The following is a 19,401-nucleotide window of genomic DNA, read 5'->3' as shown; positions in this document are numbered from 1 at the left end:
GGTAATATCGTAATAAATATCTACCACAATATAGTAATGGTAAATATCTTAATAAATACCTACCACAATATAGTAATGGTAAATATCGTAATAAATATCTACCACAATATAGTAATGGTAAATATCTTAATAAATACCTACCACAATATAGTAATGGTAAATATCTTAATAAATACCTACCACAATATAGTAATGGTAAATATTGTAATAAATATCTACCACAATATAGTAATGGTAAATATCCTAATAAATACCTACCACAATATAGCAATGGTAAATATCCTAATAAATACCTACCACAATATAGTAATGGTAAATATCGTAATAAATATCTTCCACAATATAGTAATGGTAAATATCGTAATAAATATCTTCCACAATATAGTAATGGTAAATATCGTAATAAATATCTACCACAATATAGTAATGGTAAATATCTTAATAAATACCTACCACAATATAGTAATGGTAAATATCGTAATAAATACTTACCACAATATAGTAATGGTAAATATCTTAATAAATATCTACCACAATATAGTAATGGTAAATATCTTAATAAATATCTACCACAATATAGTAATGGTAAATATCGTAATAAATATCTACCACAATATAGAAATGATAATATCGTAATAAATATCTACCACGATATAGTAATGGTAAATATCGTAATAAATATCATGATATAGAAATAGTAAATTTTGCCATAAATACCTACCACAACATAGTAATGGTAAATATCTTAATAAATACCTACCACAACATAGTAATGGTAAATATCGTAATAAATATCTACCACAACATAGTAATGGTAAATATCTTAATAAATACCTACCACAATATAGTAATGGTAAATATCTTAATAAATACTTACCACAATATAGTAATGGTAAATATCGTTATAAATAACTACCACGATATAATAACGGTAAATGTAGTAATAAATATCTTCCACAATATAGTAATGGTAAATATCTTAATAAATATCTTCCACGATATAGTAATGGTAAATATCGTAATAAATATCTTCCACAATATAGTAATGGTAAATATCGTAATAAATATCTACCACAATATAGTAATAGTAAATATCGTTATAAATGTCTACCACAATATAGTGATGGTAAATATCGTAATAAATATCTACCACAATATAGTAATAGTAAATATCGTTATAAATGTATAGCACAATATAGTGATGGTAAATATCGTAATAAATATCTACCACAATATAGTAATGGTAAATATCGTTTTAAATGTATAGCACAAGATAGTAATGATAATATCGTAATAGATAGCTATCACTATATAGTAATGATATATACCGTAAAAATATCTAAAACGATAAATAGTGGTAAATATACCATAAAAATATCTAAAACGATAAATAATGGTAAATATACCGTAAAAATATCTAAAACGATAAATAATGGTAAATATACGTAAAAATATCTAAAACGATAAATAATGGTAAATATACCGTAAAAATATCTAAAACGATAAATAATGGTAAATATAGTATAAATATCTATCACAACATAGTTATTATAAACATCGTAATAAATACCTACCACAATATAGTAATGGTAATATCGTAGTAAATATCTACCACGATATAGTAATGGTAAATATTGTAATAAATATCTACCACAATATAGTAATGGTAAATATCTTAATAAATATCTACAACGATATAGTTGTGGTAAATATCGTTATAAATAACTACCACGATATAATAACGGTAAATGTAGTAATAAATATCTACCACGATATAGTTGTGGTAAATATCGTTATAAATAACTACCACGATATAATAACGGTAAATGTAGTAATAAATATCTACGATATAATAATGGTAAATATCATATAAATATTTACCACGATATAGTTGTGGTAAATATCGTTATAAATAACTACCACGATATAATAACGGTAAATGTAGTAATAAATATCTTCAACGATATAGTCATGGTAAATATCGTAATACATATCGACTACGTTATAGAAATGGTTAATATAGTAATAATTACCTACCACGATATAATAATGGCAAATATCGAAATAAATACCACGATATAGTAATGGTAAATATCGTAATAAATACCAACAATGATATAATAATGGTAAATACCGTAAAAATATCTACGATATAATAATGGTAAATATCATATAAATATTTACCACGATGAAGTTATGATAAATAAATAGAAAATATCTACAACGATATAATGATGGGAAATATCTACCACGATATAGTAATAGTAAATATAGTAATATTTATCTACCACAATATAGTAACTGTAAATACTGGAATAAATTTGTACCACAATATAGTAATGGTAAATATCTTAATAAATACTTACCACAATATAGTAATGGTAAATATCGTAATAAATACTTACCACAATATAGTAATGGTAAATATCGTAATAAATACCTTCCACAATATAGTAATGGTAAATATCGTAATAAATATCTTCCACAATATAGTAATGGTAGATATCGTAATAAATACTTACCACAATATAGTAATGGTAAATATCTTAATAAATACTTACCACAATATAGTAATGGTAAATATCTTAATAAATACTTACCACAATATAGTAATGGTAAATATCGTAATAAATATCTTCCACAATATAGTAATGGTAAATATCGTAATAAATACTTACCACAATATAGTAATGGTAAATATCGTAATAAATATCTTCCACAATATAGTAATGGTAAATATCGTAATAAATATCTTCCACAATATAGTAATGGTAAATATCGTAATAAATATCTTCCACAATATAGTAATGGTAAATATCGTAATAAATATCTTCCACGATATAGCAATGGTAAATATCGTAATAAATATCTACCACAATATAGTAATGGTAAATATCGTAATAAATATCTACCACAATATAATAATGGTAAATATCGTAATAAATATCTACCACAATATAGTAATGGTAAATATCGCAATTAAAATCTACAACGATGAATTATGGTAAATATCGTATAAATATCTACCACGATATAGTTATTGTAAATATCGTAATAAATATCTATCACGATATAGTAATGGTAAATATTGTAATACATATCTTCGAAGATAAAGAAATAATGAAGGTCCGACGATACAGTAGTTGTACATATCTAGATAAATGCACCCTTCTACAATATATTACTGGTACATATCGAGATAAATACACCCTTCAACAATATATGATGACTGCTACATATCGGGATAAATACACCCTTCAACAATATATGACTGCTACATATCGGGATAAATACACCCTTCAACAATATATGACTGCTACATATCGGGATAAATACACCCTTCAACAATATATGATGACTGCTACATATCGGGATAAATACACCCTTCAACAATATATGACTGCTACATATCGGGATAAATACACCCTTCAACAATATATGACTGGTACATATCGGGATAAATACACCCTTCAACAATATATGACTGGTACATATCGGGATAAATACACCCTTCAACAATATATGACTGGTACATATCGGGATAAATACACCCTTCAACAATATATGACTGCTACATATCGGGATAAATACACCCTTCAACAATATATGACTGGTACATATCGGGATAAATACACCCTTCAACAATATATGACTGGTACATATCGGGATAAATACACCCTTCAACAATATATGACTGGTACATATCGGGATAAATACACCCTTCAACAATATATGACTGCTACATATCGGGATAAATACACCCTTCAACAATATATGACTGCTACATATCGGGATAAATACACCCTTCAACAATATATGACTGCTACATATCGGGATAAATACACCCTTCAACAATATATGACTGGTACATATCGAGATAAATACACCCTTCAACAATATATGACTGCTACATATCGTGATAAATACTACAACCATAATATATGACTGGTACATATCGGGATAAATACACCCTTCAACAATATATGACTGCTACATATCGTGATAAATACTACAACCATAATATATTACTAGTATGCAGTTCATAATATCTCGACAATATGAAGATGTCTGCATCTTTGTACACAATACACATTTCACGGTGTTTGTTTCACTTCGGTGTTCCCGTTGTACATCTATTTACAACAACAGCTTGGTATCTCCGACCTGCGATATCTATTTCATACGATACGTTTAAATCATTTACAAAGTCTTGCATACCCAGTCCGTGTTCCTTGTTAATGATAAACCCTAAACATCCCATTTTCTCTGAGCTGAATCCATAAGCACAACTCGAGGTTTTCCCAACAAATTCGCCCTGCCTGAATAATGGCTCTCCACCCCACGGCCACGAGTCTTTCTGAATATCGAAGCTCTCTAATGAAAATTGAACTAAACTCTCTTGGACTCCTTTCTGTTCAAGTTCCATCACAGACTCCTTTCCTATGAAATCATCCTGGAATGGAAATGAATTATGTAATACCTTGACATCATTAGGAACTTTTCTTGTAGCACAATTGCAGGGGCGTATCTAGAAAATGTCCGAGGATAGGCAAATATGAGAGCTGATGTCCCTTGAGGGCGGGGGCCTTTGAGTTTCCAGGGGCCACAGTAGGCCAACAGATTTCAGATGGCCTGTGATGAAATTTTAGATTGCTTGATTTACACTTCGAAATACGACCTTTCACAGACTTGCCAATGTCCAACCCCCTAAATACGTCACTGAAGGTTTGTTTGTAAATGCTGCGGTTTGATTGGATTGTACCCTGGCCGAAACAGCTAATCAGAGCCCTCAATAGAAAGACTATAGGCCTAATCAAAAAGGCCATATTATTTTTTAGGGGTAATATTTTGACATTGTGAAAATGGGGTTAGTAATGATCACGCATTACCTTATTGAGATCCACCTGATGTGAAAGACCACATTCTAACGGTGAAGAATGTGAGTTAAATTCACTTCCCCACTGTCCTTGACCTTGTTCTATTGCTAAGTGACGTAATACAAGATGGCCGACGTTCTGTATATGCAGACTTTGTCCTGCCTCCATTAATAGATTATATATTTTGAGTGAATGCTGAAAAATATTAATTAGAATAAATACATGTATCATTATTAAATTTCGCACGTGGATCTTTGCAATGCAATTTGCTGTTGAAATGTTAACGCTATATATCAGATGAAAATACAGATAGGCCTTGTTAAATGTCGATATCCCTTTAAAACAAAGACCATGGACACACACATTAGCATATTAAAAGACTTAAATATTATTCAAATTTGCGCATTCTTGCACTCAATTTTTAATTGTTGTTATTGGGAAAATCGTGCAAATTTTTGTAAGGGTTTAATGGTTATTTTTTAACAATTTTAGCCAATTTGTGCATCCACATTCTTATTCACAAAAACAATAGGCCCTAATGCAAATTAGCATATCTTTGTAGGCCCTACTGAAATTTGTTTTTCAAACAAAATCACGATGCAATTTAGAACGTATTTGCGCTCGCATCATTAATTACAAAATCATTATGCAAATAGTCAAAGCAATTAGGCCTACCCTTCAATGGTTAGAAATAGGGGCAATAATTTCAGTTGCTTAGTGCACTCCAAAATATCTTGATGCAAATTCTTGCAAATGTTTATTTGTTAATAGTTGATTAATAGATACTGTATAGTTTTACCTGTACAGGTGTATAAAGAATAAAACAATCTGCTAGACCATGTTTCAATCTAACTATTCGTACATTCTGTATACCTTCCATATTGACTACCTGTAATACCATCAATAAACAAAAACACTGAAATAGCTACAAGTTCAATCACATTGTCCTGCTGGATGAAAACTCAGTGGCGGCGCCAGTTGGGGTACAGGGGAGGCATTTACCCCCCCCCCCCCCCTTTTTTTAGAAAAGTTGTATACACCCCCACTTTATTTTCAACAAATCTAAATGTCTACATTTTTTCTCCAAAACATGTGTCAGAATGCACAAAATCAATTCATTTTTTGTAAAAATTTCCTTGAGAGAACTCTCTAAGGCGCTTTATGAGAGGCTTTCGACTATGACACCACCACAGAGTAGTCAAAATTTGAATTCAGTCGCAGCAGTTGGCCCCCCATTGAGTTGGTTGGTAGATGGCAGGTTAACGTTCGCTTCCAGCGGATGCTGATATCGCAAACTAGGTAGTTCCCCATTGAGTCAGTCTGCCCCCTATCGATATCCCTAGTCTTGGAAGACTGGGGCCGCCACTGTGAAAGCTTAAAGGAGTGGAGTGAAGGATTGGACAAAAAGGCGCGGTCCAAAGTCCTAGAAGGGTCAAGACACCGTTTCTCAAAAGATAACGTAAATCTACGAAAACGTTAGCAATTATATTTGATCAAATCACTGCATTTACAAACTGATACAAGACAGGTGTCTATCGCAGTCTAGGTATTAGACACAGTTAGTTCTAGACATTATGAAGATGTACCTTACCATGGAAGTATGTTGCTGGAAATGAGACTGTGACGTAGAAATATCAGCGACCATCGAGAGTAAAGACTGAGCGTGTGGACCAATCATTTTAATACCAGAATACACGGAAGTGACGTCACTGACTTGAACCGAACCGCCAGCTGGTAAATGTCTTCGTAACCATGACAATGCTCGTGTCTGTTGAGTTGCAGGACATGTGAGGAAATATCTATCAATGAAATAATATCAGATGAAATAGATAAAAAAAAAAACATTTTTAGAAAGCTCTGGCAGGAATTTACGCAATTTAACTTTAATTCACAATTGTAAAAATATGGGATTGAAACCGAAAAGCTGAAAGGTACGACAGGGGCAAGTTGGAAACAATTCAATGTCAGTAAATTGCCATCGTTTCCTTATCAAGCCGGTCCTTCTCCACCCATCTCTAACAATTCTTAATCATTGTTTTTTCACCCACAGTAATTAATTTAATCTACTAGCTTTATGTTCTGCAGCCAATCTCTATTTTTTTTATTGAATTTGAAAATGTGTCGAAAGCGGGTTGAGGGCATGCTCGTTCTTCTTAAATACGTGTCCGAGACAGACTGTATCTACAGATGAATGTCTGGGACAAACCATCAGTTTCATCTGTCGGAGTCTATAGATAGGGATGGGCTTCGCGGACTATCGAAACTCCTGATGTTACATTGTTACTGTGATAGTCAATTCTATATCTCTTACGGAGAGTTCACATAGTTAATATCGTTTCTTTGGTTTACTCATATTCATATTTAGTACCATAGGCACACAATTAATTTCGAATTATTCTTCTTTACCTGTTTTGGTCACACACCACAACAGATGCCTGATTTTCGATTCCACCATTTTGGTTGAGGAGTGTGGTGCAGACGACATTGCCTTGTCCAACATTGACGTCATTACTACATAGATACTGAAGATATTCCAGAGCTTCGTTTCCAGCAGACTGAAATACAGACCATAATTAATCTAATATTATCTCCCTTGACACACTAACAGAAGACAATTCAGTCAGACCACAGTACATATGTCATTATCTCCCTTGACGCACTAAGAGGAGACAATTCAATCAGACCACAGTTATCTTAATATTAATTTCTCTTGATGCACTAATGGGAGACAATTCAGTCAGACCACACTTAACTTTTCATTATTTCTCTTGCCACACGAATGAGATACAACTCAGTCAGACCACGGTTATCTTATTATTAATCTCTCTTGGCGCACTAATGGGAGATAATTCAGTCAGACTCCAGTTAACTTATCATTATCTCTCTTGACGCACGAATGGAAGACAATTCAGCCAGACCACAGTAAATATATCATTATCTCCCTTGACACACTAATGGGAGATAATAAAGATTTTAATCCTCTTCCCCTACCACTTCCCCTGTCTTCTCCTACCTCAAAACTTTGTGATAGTCTATGTTTAAACCGTACGTTCAGATTACTAAAATAGTGGTCTTTGACTCACCCTAATTTCTAGTTTGGTTTGAGCTGATATATCAACCAGTCCTACAGCATCTTTACAAACCCTGTATTCATGTTGTACTGAATCAAACCACACTGGTTTACCAAATGATCCTTTATGAATATACAATTCTAGGTCTGTAATGAAAAGGAACAACCATATTTTACACAGAATACAATAATAAAATGATACTTTAATTGTTCTTATTTACATTGGGCACAGCGTTACAATAATTATACAATCAGATTCAAATATGATATTACATTATCTCGTTGATCCTTTCATTCGTGTGCTGACCTCAACTATGTAGGGGCCATCAATTTGTTAATAATTGAGAACTGAAATGCATAGTACTGTGAGCCCCCTTGATAATTCTGTGGCCTCTAATCGTTCCCTACAATTAAACACTTTTATTTTAATATAAATAAACTTAATATGGATTCTTATTTAAATCTATGTAATCTAATCGAAGAGGAACCACACAAAAGATGATAAAGCTCTCAATTGGTATATAATTTAATGATATAACCTGATTTATCACGACTGCTATCAAACCACAGGGGTTGTTCACATGCCATGGTCTGACCAAAAACAGCCCCCGAGCTCTGTAAGACATCATGTAATGGCGTGGTCTGCAGTTTTCTACCAGTAGATTGTTCTGCTTGAGGGAAACTCAAACTGTACTGTTTCCCTGTTATAAAACAACAGTTTCATTTTTATGATTGCTTTTTCGACAGAATTCATTTTGAATATTTTGAGATATAGAAACAGATTAAAAACGTCATGAAGATAAAATGTGCGAAAATTTGACTATCTTTTAAAAGTTAATTCGACTATTTTCAAGCTACTAGCAATTGAAATTTATAAAACGGAAACAAATCCCTCTATTGACATTGATTAAGTTTTATTTTACAAAATCTAATAAATCTGTGTAAGAAAATATAACGAATTGATTTGTACATGGTTTGTGATATTTTGATTCTGGCGCACGTAGATATGAAGGGAAACTTTCGAGTTTGAAATCCACCACCCTCTCTCTAATACTATCTATATTCCGGCTCTAACTCATGAGAGCTATATTACCAAACTCACCTAAAACTTCACTAACCCTGTCCTTTAAGAAGCTGTTATTATTATGCTGTTTGGTGAATCTACGGACATCGTATTTCCAGAGATTTATACTGGGTCTACCATCAATAATCCACTCAGCCATATATTTACCTATACCACCACTACTGATTATTCCCCTTGAATTCATTCCAGCAGCCACGTAATAATTACTAATCTGAAACAATCAGACTAGATACTAGACAAAGGCCGTTTCCCGCATTGCTCACCGCTTGATGTTGCTCAATCAGGTACAGACAAGTAGAACGTTAGACTCAATTCAATTTCATTTTATATAGTGAAGGTACCACTCCTTTCATAATGATACCACCCCCCCCCGCCCCCCTCCCCCAATGAGCACTACTTATGTTGATCTTGTACGCTGCCTAGCGATGTCCATACAGTCACAGCAAATCAGGAAGTTCATTTCATTTCCTATAGTGATAAATGTAAGGGGAGTAGGGGATTTAAAGTGATGAAGTTACATCCCCTTTCCTAATCCCCCCCCCCCCTCGCATCTGAAAATATGTCTCTCCATGAGTAGGATTTCACTTGTTCAAGTCCATAATTGTACACTGAACTTAATTTCAAAGAAACTTCCTGAAAATGGAATTTATAACCGACAAATATGTTGATATTATTAAATATATCCTGTCTATTAGCTCATTTGGAAATGGATCATTTCTCACCTCTGGTGTTTCCCCTAGCAACCAATTAGAATCAGGCGTAAAACTTTCCGGACCGTTCACAAGTTGTCGAATTTCAGCTTTCTGCATGATCGGTAAACGGTGTAGACATTCATCCATTAGTACCTCTAATATAATATAATAATATACATCTTACTTATGTACACTCTATCACCGGGCACCTGTCATTTTATAATAACTTTTGGTGACTCTGCTTGATCTTGTGACTGACAGAATCTGAGAACAACTTGATTTTTAAATGTCTGTTGAGAGAGTATGATTAATCGTTGGATTTTGTCGACCTGGCAAAACAATCATAATTCCTGCCACTTGCCACCAGAAAGACGTCTTAGTTTAGCAGAATCTATCAGAGAAACTGGATTTTGAACGAATGCTTGCAGCTGGAGGAATTTAGGAGAATCTGATTAATCTCCATGTACATCGTTGTTCTGGTGACATTGAAGAAACGAACCGAAATCCATGATTGTACAAAGCAAAACAGACACAGGTTAAAGATTAAAGTCTATCAATCAAAAAGAATTAAAGCTTCAGAAATAGACAAATGCTCGTTGTACTGGTGTTGGACAGGTCCCCCATTCCCCCTTCTACTTCCTTTATTTAAACTTTGAATTGTTGAATAGGTAAACTAACTTACGAAAATGATCCCAATCTTCTGGTAAGAGTTGAAACTCAAATTTATCAGGAACACCGGTATGGAAACAAGGTTTGGAATTGGGTTCGAATCCCCCAATACACAATCCACCGTTCCATTCTCGTATAAAAATATTACCATCGTAGTCTCTGATAACTACAAATTACATTGGAATCAGACTCGTAATCAGAATTAATTGTTGGACGGGCTAGTAATATAGAGGGTGTTAAGTTGCAGGAATGAAATTATTTATATTATTAAACATTCTGTTATCAGAAACTAAAATACACAATACTAAGAACTCTGGTGAGTAAGACTTTCCATTTACAAATCGAAAAATCTTGCTTTAGGAAGCGACAGGCAAAAACAAAACTTTCGGGCAAAAGTACCCGGGTCGTCTGAGGTTTTGATATAAAAGGGGTCAGTATCACAAAAGGTAGGTCGTAAACTTGCAACGATCGTAAGCTTTGTGAAACCGGCCTCAGGTTCAATTCAAAGTCCTCCTAAGTCATGCCTTTAATCGAGGCCACTTGCTTATGTCAGACGTTCTAGCACCGTTAAACAAGACAGTAATATAATCTTACCCGGCATCAACCTCTCCACCTCTTTCAATGGTTTCGTGACGACGTAAAAATGTTCACAGGAGTGTAGGGGCAAGGATACATTGGGCGTGCTCTTTATTCCCATCTCTCTCGCCCACTGAAATATTACAATAATATATACATAATATTTACCAATGCAACCATAAAATTCAGGATCTACCAAAGTCTCGTTCTTATTATTCTAACCAATCAAAGCGTGTATTTGAAGGACCCGTTTCTTGATATCAATGACGAATTGTAGGATAGCAAAACTAAAAGAGACTGTCATATTTCTCTACTGTGGGCTTCGTTATCCCACAATCCATTTCGACCTATGTTCATAAATCAGGGCAATTTGGATATTCACCGATATACTACCGGAAGATTTAGATCCATTTCAACATTAATATACCATCAAGTTTGTCCTACATATCAATATGATATAGCGTGACGGTATATCAATAGAACATAGCGTGACGGTAGATCAATAGGACATATTTGACGGTAGATCAAAAGGACATAGCGTGATGGTAGATCAATAGGACATAGCGTGGTGGTATAGCAATACGACATAGCGTGACGGTATATCAGTAGGACATAGCGTAACGGTATATTAATAGGACATATTTAACGGTAGATCAATAGGATATAGCGTGGTGGTATAGCAATAAGACATAGCGTGACAGTATATCAATAGGACATAGCGTGGCGGTATAGCAATACGACATAGCGTGACGGTATATCAGTAGGACATAGCGTGGCAGTATATCAATAGGACATAGCGTGACGGTATATCAGAGGGACATAGCGTGACGGTATATATCAATGGGACAGATCGTGGCGGTATATCAATGTGACAGACAGTGACAGTATATCGTATGGACATAGCGTGACGGTATATCAGAGGTACATAGCGTGACGGTATATATCAATGGGACAGAGCGCGGCGGTATATCAATGTGACAGACAGTGACGGTATATCGTATGGACACAGCGTGACGGCATATTAATATGACAGAGAGTAATGGTATATCAATAATAGAACAGATACATCAATAGTACATTGCGTGACGGTATAGCAATAATGGTACATATTGTGACGGTATATTAATATGACTGAGAGTGATGGTATCCATAGGACAGAGAGTGACACAGCGTGACGGTATATCTATATGTCATGGCGTTACGGTATATCTATATTATGCCAAAGCCTGACGGTATATCAATATCACATAGCGTGATTGTATATGCGTATGTTAGTCCTGATTCTAAATCTATATAACACAACTTGACGGTATGGCTATGTGTGGTGGTATATTTATAGAACATAGCGTGGTGGTATATTTATATGCCATAGCGTGATTATATATCTATATGGCATATATATATTTTATATCTGTATGTTAGTTGTGATTCTAAATCGATATAACACAACTTGACGGTATGCCATCGCGTGAGGGTATTTTAATGGGACATGTGGTGACTATTGTTACCTGTCCTCTTTCCTTTTCTGGTTAAACCGTGCATAAAGACTCATACCTACCAACCCGCCACAGTTAACAAAATATTCACAATCAATATTGCCATCTGAAGTTTCTACTCCTGTCACTCGATCATTTTTAGTTAAAATCTTCTCCACTTTTACACCTTCCATAAACTTGGCACCTGAAAGAAAACGTTTTAATGTTTACGTTTGTAATGTAGATGTCGATTGACATAAAAAGGTCTAGACTATTGATAAAGGGAAGGCGGGTCGATAACCTAGGCATATTCTATGATTCAATAACATATAGTAGCTACCTCGTGGGACTGGGAGTACAAATAGGGGACAGACTGACTCAATGGGGGACAACTGTCGAGGCTGATTTTAAATTGAGGCGACTCTTAGGAGGCGAGTTGCCGTCAGCCTCTCGTGGAGCGTATAAAATGGTTCCCCTGAGAAAATTTCGAAAAATTTAATTGATTTGCTGCATTTGGACACATATTTTGAGGCAAAAACGTATAAAAATCATACTTTTTAAATTTGTTAAAGAATAAAGTGGGGGTACAATTGGGGGTGCAAACCATTTTCGAGGGGGGCAAATCCCCTCCTCCCCACTAGCACCGCCACTGATTACATATAGAAATAGACATAGAACTGAATAATAACATGGACAGTTACAATGAAATGAATTGGTCGTTTAAGACTGACAACAATAAAACTATTGTTCACGAACTCCTATCATTAAATAAAGTGTTCGCATTATTACAAATATAAACATTTCTTAATGTTCGAAACAACACCATGCTCGCTTATCCACAAAACTTCGAAACAACGCCATGTACGCTTGTCCACAAAACTTCGAAACAACGCCATGTACGCTTGTCTACAAAACTTCGAAACATCGCCATGTACGCTTGTCCACAAAACTTCGAAACAACGCCATGTACGCTTGTCTACAAAACTTCGAAACAACGCCATGTACGCTTGTCCACAAAACTTCGAAACAACACCATGCACGCTTGTCCACAAAACTTAGAAACAACACCATGCACGCTTGTCCACAAAACTCCGAATCAACACCATGCACGCTTGTCCACAAAACTTCGAAACAACGCCATGTACGCTTGTCTACAAAACTTCGAAACAACTCCATGTACGCTTGCCTACAAAACTTCGAAACAACTCCATGCACGCTTGTCCACAAAACTTCGAAACAACACCATGCACGCTTGTCCACAAAACTTCGAAACAACGCCATGCACGCTTTTCTACAAAACTTCGAAACGAGAAACTGTAAGATGCGGCTATTGTATCAAGGTAAAAGTACGATGTCATGGCTAAACTAAAGACTTACCATTTTTCTTTGCTAGCTTAGAGAAAACCATAGCAACATCAGGGGCTGTAACTGCTCCATCAGTCGGCATCCAAATACCTCCCTGAAAATTGATATCAACAACTTTATTTCAGGTACGATACAACTGTCAGATTTCAGCTAATAGGTGACAGAATAAACATGAAGGAAAACTCTGATGTATGTATGTCATGGTCTAGTCATACAGTACAATTTCGAATATCATTCACATCCATACACAGTGCGCACCTATGTTTTTGTTTATCCTTGTGTTAATCTATGTAAAATGAAAAGAAATGTAGGAGTGCGGCCAGGCCAGCCCTGACTGTATAATTGTACTGAATTCTCCACATTACCTGTAAATCATCTGTTCTGATCACAGGACATTTTTCTTGAATTTCTCTCGACGTCAATAAATGAGTTTCGAACCCACTGGCCCTGAATTGCAAATTTGTTTGATGACAATGAATGTATTTGGTTTGTTTGAAACTTTCAAATGAATTAATAAATAGACCAAAAGGTTCTGGCGGGTGTTCTTAATCATTAAGACGATGCCTACTATTTCAGAACACCCGATGTCACTTAGTATACCACTCGAAGAGTCAAAATAGCAAAAGGTGTTGGTGATGTATAGTGTTGGTGATGCAGAGTGTTGATGATGTCATGGGTGATGTATGGTGTTGGCGATGTATGGCGCTGGTGATGTATGGTGTTGGCGATGTATGATGTTGGTGATGTATGGCGCTGGTGATGTATGGTGTTGGTGATGTATGGTGTTGGTGATGTATGATGTTGGTGATATATGGTGTTGGTGATGTATGGCGCTGGTGATATATGATGCTGGTGATTTATGGTGTTGGTGATATATTTTGTTGGTGATGTATGGTGTTGGTAATGTATGGTGTTGGTGATGTATGGTGTTGGTGATGTATGATGTTGGTGATATATGGTTTTGGTGATATATGGTGTTGGTGATGTATGATGTTGGTGATATATGGTTTTGGTGATATATGGTTTTGGTGATATATGGTGTTGGTGATATATGATGTTGGTGATATATGATGTTGGTGATATATGATGTTGGTGATATATGATGTTGGTGATATATGATGTTGGTGATATATGGTGCTGGTAATGTCTGGTGTTGGTGATATATGATGTTGGTGTTGGTGATATAGGGTGTTGGTGATATATGTTGTTGGTGGTGTTGGTGACATATGATGTTTGTGATGTATGGTGTTAGGGATGTATGGTGTTGGTGATGTATGGTGCTGGTGATATATGGTGTTGGCGATGTATGGTGTTGGCGATGTATGGTGCTGGTGATATATGGTGTTGGCGATGTATGGTGTTGGTGATGTATGGTGCTGGTGATATATAGTTTTGGTGATGTCTGGTGTTGGTGATGTTTGGCGCTGGTGATGTATGGTTCTGGTGGTATGGCGCTGGTGATGTATGATGTTGGTGATGTATGGCGCTGGTGATGTATGTCGCTGGTGATGTATGGTGTTGGTGATGTATGGTGTTGGTGGTGTATGGTGTTGGTGATGTATGGTGTTGGTGATGTATGGTTTAGTGATATTTGATATTGGTAATGTTTGCTGTTGGTGATGTATGGTGTTGGTGATGTTTGCTGTTGGTGATGTTTGCTGTTGGTGACATATGGTGTTTGTGATGTATGGTGTTGGGGAAGTATGGTGTTGGTGATGTATGGTGTTGGGGATGTGTTGGTGTTGGTGATATAGGGTGTTGGTGATATATGTTGTTGGTGGTGTTGGTGACATATGATGTTTGTGATGTATGGTGTTAGGGATGTATGGTGTTGGTGATGTATTGTGTTGGTGATATATGGTGCTGGTGATGTATGGTGTTGGGGGTGTATGGCGCTGGTAATATATGGTGTTCTTGGTGATATGTGGTGTTGTTGGTGATATATGGTGTTGGTGGTGTATGGTGTTGGTGATATTGTGGTGTTGATGATATATGTTGTTGGCAATTTCAGGCGATGTTAGGTGTTAGCGGAGGTAGGAATAGACCTACTTGGTTATAGCATGCTTCCTCTGAAAATCTGTCATTCTATCTTTAGTTCTAGCTAAACTGATACTACCACTGTCCTTCCAACCTGATAAATATACAGAAATAAAAAATACCTGTAGAACAGTGACTTGAGAAGAGGGTAATCCATATTGACGCCGGTGGTTCTAGTAAGTCAAGACAAATAGTTTACCAGATTTTGACATAAATATTGTCTATATCAATCTAGCCATAATCTGTTTGAATGGATACGAAACGTGAACGACAAAGGGCATTCAAAACTCGTTTTGGCAATACGGTGAGCTCATACTTGGATCAAAACCTATGCCAGTGCTTCTATTCGCTTTTAATCTCAAAAACTAATACCAAGCATACTATAGATATCAGTCGAAATAAAATTAAACCTAACTTCCGTTCGTATTTTATCAGTTTCGTTTCGAATAATTTATTAGCTATAACATTCGAAACGAAACTAATAAAATACGAAGTTAGGTCTCATTTTTTAAACTGACTTAGACATTGAAGGGATGGAGATTTTCTTGGTTTTTAAGGTCATCATCAAGTTAAAATGTGCAATAAACCTTGAAGTAGTTTACCATAATTTTGTGCTCTTCCATTGAGAATATATGATCTATATACCTACCGACCCCATGGCCTTCCTCTTCAAATTTTTTATATAAATCTCTACCATAACATGTTATCTTCATTTCTGTTAGATCACTGCGAAGTTGTCCACATAAACCAACCGAGTGCCATGTCGTACCACATGTTAATCTGGAATATAAACTAAAACATTTTGCGAGAGTCCACATAGCTTTTTAAAACAAGACTCTTAACAATCCCTGCTGAAATTCTTCTTTTTCTTCTCTAGGACTTTTGATATTTGGTTATATCAAGATTTTTAATCAAATCGGCAAACGATTAGGATATATGCGCAGTTGACTGGCATCCCCTTTCGCACTAAAATCACCCAAAAACAACATAACTTAATGTCCAGTCTCATAATGTTTGACAGTTGAATATAGAAACAGAGTATGACACTGTCTTTTTAAGATTTCAATTATTAGGTCTACACTCCTCTGTCCTTCTCCACGTCTCCATTAGCCCACATGGTGCAGAAAAGTAGGACGTAAAACTCATTTCATTTTGTCTTTCTTCATTCTTCTAAACGCAGAATAGTATGACGTAAAACACTATTTAAACACCTTACCTCCCCTGTTCTAGTAACACAATGTCGTTCCAGCCTCGTTCTGATAAATGATATGCTATACTGGGTCCAATAATACCCCCGCCACCAATCACAACCCGTGCTGACTTCGGCAATTGAGGCACTTCCGGTTTTAAAGTGTTGTTTGATTGGCTGGAATAATGGTACCGAGAGGTTAGATTGTTTAAACTGCCTGATAGCGTCCTACGTGAATTTGATATCCAATTATTTGCGTTATGAATTTTCATACATCTTCTCATCATTCTTCGGATTTCCATCACGGTCTCGTTCACTGCAACTTAATGCAGCTTAATTATAGGTGCAATAAAATCTGAAACAAACAAACACCAGAAAATATAACGGCAGCACAAGTCTTGCCAATATAACGTAAGTTAAACGTTAATGGTTTCAACTATCTGGACGATGATATTAAATGAGTAACACTGTTACCTTAGAATATGTACGAGATTTATAACTAGCGAATATGAATTGAGAAAAACATTATTTGTATGAGTAAAACGTGTGTGCATATAAACCCTAACCTTTTATTGAATAATTTCAATTCATTATAATTCTGTAGGAAACTTGCATTGACAAGTATACAACGTACTGAATTTAAAGGGACGGGTAAGCTATTTTTTATACCAATCATACTTTAGTCTCCAGAAACTGGAATTTTTTAGAGTGAGCTAATCAGTAATAGTGTTCACAGCTCACCGTCAAAATTTAAGCCTTCCAATCCATGTGTGTCCAGAATTATCTGCGTTTGATTGTTAAAATGACGACTCGTCATATATCTGTGATATATAGAAAGGACATATGTAGAAATAGTGAGTAAAATTCCTAATTTGAAGTGTTTTAAGGAATTATGTGATTTTCTTACCATCTAGTACTTCTGAAGACTATATACATATATTCAAGACTAAAATCACCCCTCTCCAAAAAAATAAATAAATAAATAAATAAAATGGCACACCCGTCCCTTTAAAGTGACTTATAGGCCCAAGCGGTCGGGTGGTTATAAATAGTGTGCTTATATTTATGTATATAGAACTCGTTAATTCTTATACTACATGTCACTATAATAATAAATAAATAATAATGATAATAAACACAATTACAATTCAATTCAACTCTCAAATAGAATGGGTTACTAGGCTGAAATAGGTCATTTGTCTGAAGATCTTTATTTGTCAAACTAAGCATTCAAATTACATTTGAAATTTTAGAAATGGTTTTAAATGTAAATAGAAGGTTCAGTTCAAATAATATAGCCTTTTTTAAAAATCAACTTATCAAGTCGAGGAATTTCCATTTAAGAAGCATACGTAGTTTCGTACGAAAGCAATATCTTTTATATTCAATTTTATACTAAAACATAATAAACTATTATACTATTTAATGGGTTTATTTTTATCAGAAGTCGGCATAGGTTAGCGACAGTATGTTTCGGACTACTATGAATTATAATTATATAATATTAAATTTTCACCTCAGTCCATCGAAATCAATCTTCGCAATTCGAACTATCTATTCATTAAAATCAACATGTAACATAAATTACAAAGTTTTCTAAACATCTATACTGTAACACCTTGCTACTTTAAAGGTGACTGCAAGAGGGCTTTCTAAACATGTATGATTATAAAGTTAATAAATAACTATACCTGTATATAATATTGGTTTTTACATTCAACTAAACGATATAAGTCAAGCGTTATATTTCATATATTACCATGTCATGTTGTACTTGCAGTCTCGTTTACAGCTCCGTCGCCAGGAATGAATTGGAACTGTTTTCTATTTGGCTCACTGACCCATTTCTCAGCTGTTACTCGGATATTTGACCTAGTTATTCTATTGGAACTGTTTTCTATTTGGCCCATTGATCCATATCTCAATTGTTACTCGGGTATTTGACCTAGTTATTCTATTGAAACTGTTTTTTATTTGGCTCACTGATCCACATCTCAGCTGTTACTCGGATATTTGACCTAGTTATTCTATTGAAACTGTTTTCAATTTGGCCCATTGACCCATATCTCAGCTGTTACCCGGATATTTGACCTAGTTATTCTATTGAAACTGTTTTGTATTTAGCTCACTGACCCACATCTCAGCTGTTACTCGGGTATTTGACCTAGTTATTCTATTGAAACTGTTTTCTATTTGGCTCACTGACCCATATCTCAGCTGTTACTCGGATATTTGACCTAGTTATTCTATTGAAACTGTTTTCTATTTGGCTCACTGACCCACATCTCAGCTGTTACTCGGGTATTCGACCTAGTTATTCTATTGAAACTGTTTTCTATTTGACCCACTGATCCACATCTCAGCTGT

General features: G+C 35.0%; 3 protein-coding genes across 3 annotated transcripts; all 3 read right to left on the bottom strand.

Moving 5' to 3' along the window:
- Window positions 1–442: 442 nt before the first annotated feature.
- On the bottom strand, window positions 443–2,963 carry LOTGIDRAFT_85853 (hypothetical protein; the record flags this gene model as incomplete). The annotated part of the gene is made up of 3 exons (XM_009060665.1): window positions 443–487; window positions 2,250–2,350; window positions 2,597–2,963. Coding segments are annotated over 3 exons (513 nt in total), but the record flags the coding sequence as incomplete, so codon positions are not given.
- A 208-nt stretch (window positions 2,964–3,171) lies between these two features.
- On the bottom strand, window positions 3,172–3,936 carry LOTGIDRAFT_123527 (hypothetical protein; the record flags this gene model as incomplete). Its single annotated transcript, XM_009060732.1, has 1 exon — window positions 3,172–3,936. The coding sequence occupies one exon, from the start codon at window positions 3,934–3,936 to the stop codon at window positions 3,172–3,174; it is 765 nt and encodes a 254-aa protein (XP_009058980.1).
- A 172-nt stretch (window positions 3,937–4,108) lies between these two features.
- LOTGIDRAFT_123647 (hypothetical protein) lies at window positions 4,109–17,306 on the bottom strand (the record flags this gene model as incomplete). Its single annotated transcript, XM_009060731.1, has 17 exons — window positions 4,109–4,453; window positions 4,890–5,072; window positions 5,677–5,766; window positions 6,469–6,676; window positions 7,284–7,432; window positions 7,961–8,088; window positions 8,487–8,648; window positions 9,050–9,242; window positions 9,754–9,878; window positions 10,406–10,558; window positions 10,987–11,101; window positions 12,527–12,640; window positions 13,810–13,902; window positions 14,174–14,255; window positions 15,858–15,939; window positions 16,495–16,625; window positions 17,062–17,306. 17 exons carry the CDS (start codon window positions 17,304–17,306, stop codon window positions 4,109–4,111), a joined length of 2,598 nt encoding a protein of 865 aa, XP_009058979.1.
- Window positions 17,307–19,401: the final 2,095 nt, after the last annotated feature.

This window comes from Lottia gigantea (genome assembly GCF_000327385.1).
Source record: "Lottia gigantea unplaced genomic scaffold LOTGIsca_44, whole genome shotgun sequence".
Lineage (NCBI taxonomy): Eukaryota > Metazoa > Mollusca > Gastropoda > Lottiidae > Lottia > Lottia gigantea.
The sequence above is the reverse complement of the archived record's forward strand: the minus strand, read 5'-3'. Positions and strand labels throughout refer to the sequence as shown.